General features: G+C 35.9%; 1 protein-coding gene across 1 annotated transcript in view; it reads left to right on the top strand.

The window, feature by feature from the left end:
* CDH19 (cadherin 19) overlaps positions 1–3,484 on the top strand; it is a 109,592-nt gene that overhangs the window by 64,413 nt on the left and 41,695 nt on the right. The window contains exons 6-7 of the mRNA XM_017867056.1: positions 239–423; positions 918–1,171. Of these exons, the coding sequence (XP_017722545.1) occupies positions 239–423; positions 918–1,171 (439 nt within the window). The remainder of the gene's footprint in view (positions 1–238; positions 424–917; positions 1,172–3,484) is intronic.

The raw sequence follows: 3,484 nt of genomic DNA on the forward strand, positions 1-3,484 counted from the left end.
GAAAGAAGGAAGGAAGGAAGGAAGGAAGGAAGGAAGGAAGGAAGGAAGGAAGGAAGGAAGGAAGGAAGGAAGGAAGAAAAAAAGAAAGAAAAAAGAGAAAGAAAAAAGAAAGATTAAGAACAAGCAACTGGGAAAGGTAGGTATGGGATTCCCTAGAGATCATAAATAAAGAATGCTATAATTGCAAGTTTTCCATGTTAAGTATTTACCAAAAATATCTCAAATTTTGTTTTTAAAGGTTTATACCGCCTGACAGTCTCTGAATCTGCACCCACTGGGACTTCTATAGGAACAATCACGGCATATGATAATGACATAGGAGAGAACGCAGAAATGGATTATAGCATTGAAGAGGATGATTCACAGACATTTGACATTATTACTAATCATGAAACTCAAGAAGGAATAGTTATATTAAAAAAGGTAGATATGTTAAAATTATTTGCCTTGCAGAATAATGCAAAATTAAAACATATCCTATTTTGTGTAGCTGGTTAATTTTTAACTCATTAAATAATTGAAATGAGAACCTGTAATTTCTATTTTATGGAGAAAAGGATTTTAGAGATGATATAGTTATTACAGAGCTTTTGAATTATATGCAGAACATTGTTTTAATTCTATTAAAAGAAAACTTTTGGAAAATATCTTAAATACTAGGAAATTAATTCTCAGTTTCCTTAGATGTTTATGCCCTCAAAAGTATAATTTTATCTCCAAACTAAAATAGGTAACTGACAATATACACACAGATGTTTTATGCCTGATTAACAATTATATCAGAGAGATCCATGTACATAAAAGAAAAGGTAACTGAAAGGCCACTGAGACTTACTTTAACAGGTAAAACTTTTTTTCTAAGTAGTATCTTGGGTTACTAAAGCCATTTCTTCTGTGTACATTGTATTTCTTTGCAGAAAGTGAATTTTGAGCACCAGAACCACTATGGTATTAGAGCAAAAGTTAAAAACCATCATGTTGATGAGAAGCTCATGAAATACCACACTGAAGCTTCCACCACTTTCATTAAGATTCAGGTGGAAGATGTTGATGAGCCTCCTCTTTTCTTCCTTCCGTATTACATATTTGAAATTTTTGAAGAAACCCCACAAGGATCATTTGTAGGCGTGGTGTCTGCCACAGACCCAGACAATAGGAAATCTCCTATCAGGTATGTCTGTAAGATCAGTTTTGCATTAATAAAAAAGTAAATATAAATTAAATTAAAAATAAAATTGCTTTCTTTCTTTTTTTTTTTTTTTTTTTTTTTTTTTTTTATTAAGGGGGAGTCTCACTCTGTTGTCTAGGCTGGAGTGCAATGGTGCAATCTCAGCTCACTGCCACCTCTGCTTCCCAGATTCAAGCGATTCTTCCACCTCAGCCTTCCTAGTGGCTGGGACTACAGGCATGCACCACCATGCCCGGCTAATTTTGTATTTTAGTAGAGACGGGGTTTCATCATATTGTCCAGGCTGGTTTCCAACTCCTGACCTCGTGATCCACCCACCTCAGCCTCCCAAAATGGTGGCATTACAGGTGTGAGCCACCGCGCCCGGCCTCTGTATCTACATTTCTGTATGTCATACTTAATTTGTAACAATTTAAATAAAATAGGGAACCGCAATGTCAGTTAAGATGCAGTAAAATTGGGGATTTCAAACACATACAAGAAAGAGGCAATTACCAATTAAAATTCAGTGCATTATAATTCCCTCTTAATTGGGGAAAGGAGATAAGAGAAAAAAAAAATTTTAATCCCCAATTAGAGCGGAAACAAAGCTGATCAAAATGTGGCCTATTTAAGGCCGGGGCAGTAGTTCACACCTATATTCCCAGCACTTTGGGAGGCTGAGGCAGGCGGATCACAAGGTCAGGAGATCGAGACCATCCTGGCTAACACGGTGAAACCCCGTCTCTACTAAAACACAAAACAAAATTAGCTGGGCGTGGTGGCGGCGCCTGTAGTCCCAGCTACTCGGGAGGCTGAGGCAGGAGAATGACGTGAACCCCGGAGGCGGAGCTTGCAGTGAGCCGAGATCACGCCACTGCACTCCAGCCTGGGCGACACAGCGAGACTCCGTCTCAGCAACAACAACAACAACAACAACAAGTGGCTTATTTAAATACTATTTACTTGAAATGATATTCAGAAATTGGGAAAACTTTTATAGCAGTGGTCCTCAAGCTTTCTGCCACCAGGAACCAGTTCGGTGAAAGACAATTTTCCATGGTTGGTGGGGTGAAGGGGAATGATTTCGGAATAAAACTGTTCTGCCTCAGATTATCTGGCATTAGATTCTCATAAGGAGCTCTGTACCTAGATCTCTCACATACACAGTTCACAACAGGGTTCTTGCTCCTATGACAATCTAATGCTGCCCCGGATATGAGAGGAGGCGGAGCTCAGACAGTAAGGCTGGCTCGCCTGCCCTCACCTCGTGCTGTGCAGCCAGTTTCCCAACAGACCATGGACAGGTAGCAGTTCATGGCCTGGGGTTGGGAACCTGTGTTTTACAGAATACCACTTAAAGGAGTTCAAAGGGTTAGAAATCTGTTATTGTATTACAATTAAACGAATATTTGCCACCTATTATAATAGTCTGTTATTTTCAGTTACTATGTTATAATTTATTTTCCTTTGTTTTATTTTTTGTGTGTTTGTTTCAGTATTTGAGGTATAGTCTGGTTGGGCATAAAAAAACAAAACTTGTTACATAATTATGTTTCTGACACCTTTCCTTATTCATCTATTTTCCATAAACCTTCATGTATTAATTAAAATGCTGGCTACTGCTTGGCTCTGCGAAGGTCTTGCAGTAGCTCAATGAAAACGCTCAATTTAATTTTGATATCAAGAAATGTTCCCACTTTTCCATTATAGTTCATTTCATAAAATGTTGCCTTCTGATATGCATATATAGTTCTTAGTCATGGATATTTTAGTAATTGTATAAGTGCATATCAATTATTTACTTTAAAAAATATATCTATATACCTATTCATTTTCTTCAGGGAACACTAAATAATATGGCATGTTAAAAAATGCTTTGATGATTAAGATATTCAATGTTATAATTTATAATAATAAAGTATTGAAAACAATTTTAGGAATACGAGTGAATAAACTATAATTTATGATGCTTGTGATGCATAGATAATAACATTGCATACATTTTAAAGCACAATAATACACAATGAAGAACTGCATGCTTACTACATGTGAAAATGCTACATATATATGAAGAAAAACATAAGGTGCAACCAAATCTTAAAAGGTTTTGTATTTTATAGTATCACCATTGGTGTCTACTTACTTCAGTATGAAAATATTTTAGCTAATGATTTTTACTTTTATACTGGCAATTATAACTTTTTAAAATAACTTGTATCCATCAAAAAATATGTTTTAATGATTTCACAGATGTTTTTTCATTTAAAAGTGGCTTTAAATAATATTGCTTTTTGTACATATGTTAGGATCACC

The sequence above is a fragment of the Rhinopithecus bieti genome, unplaced genomic scaffold (assembly GCF_001698545.2).
Source record: "Rhinopithecus bieti isolate Rb0 unplaced genomic scaffold, ASM169854v2 scaffold_2272, whole genome shotgun sequence".
Taxonomy (NCBI): domain Eukaryota; kingdom Metazoa; phylum Chordata; class Mammalia; order Primates; family Cercopithecidae; genus Rhinopithecus; species Rhinopithecus bieti.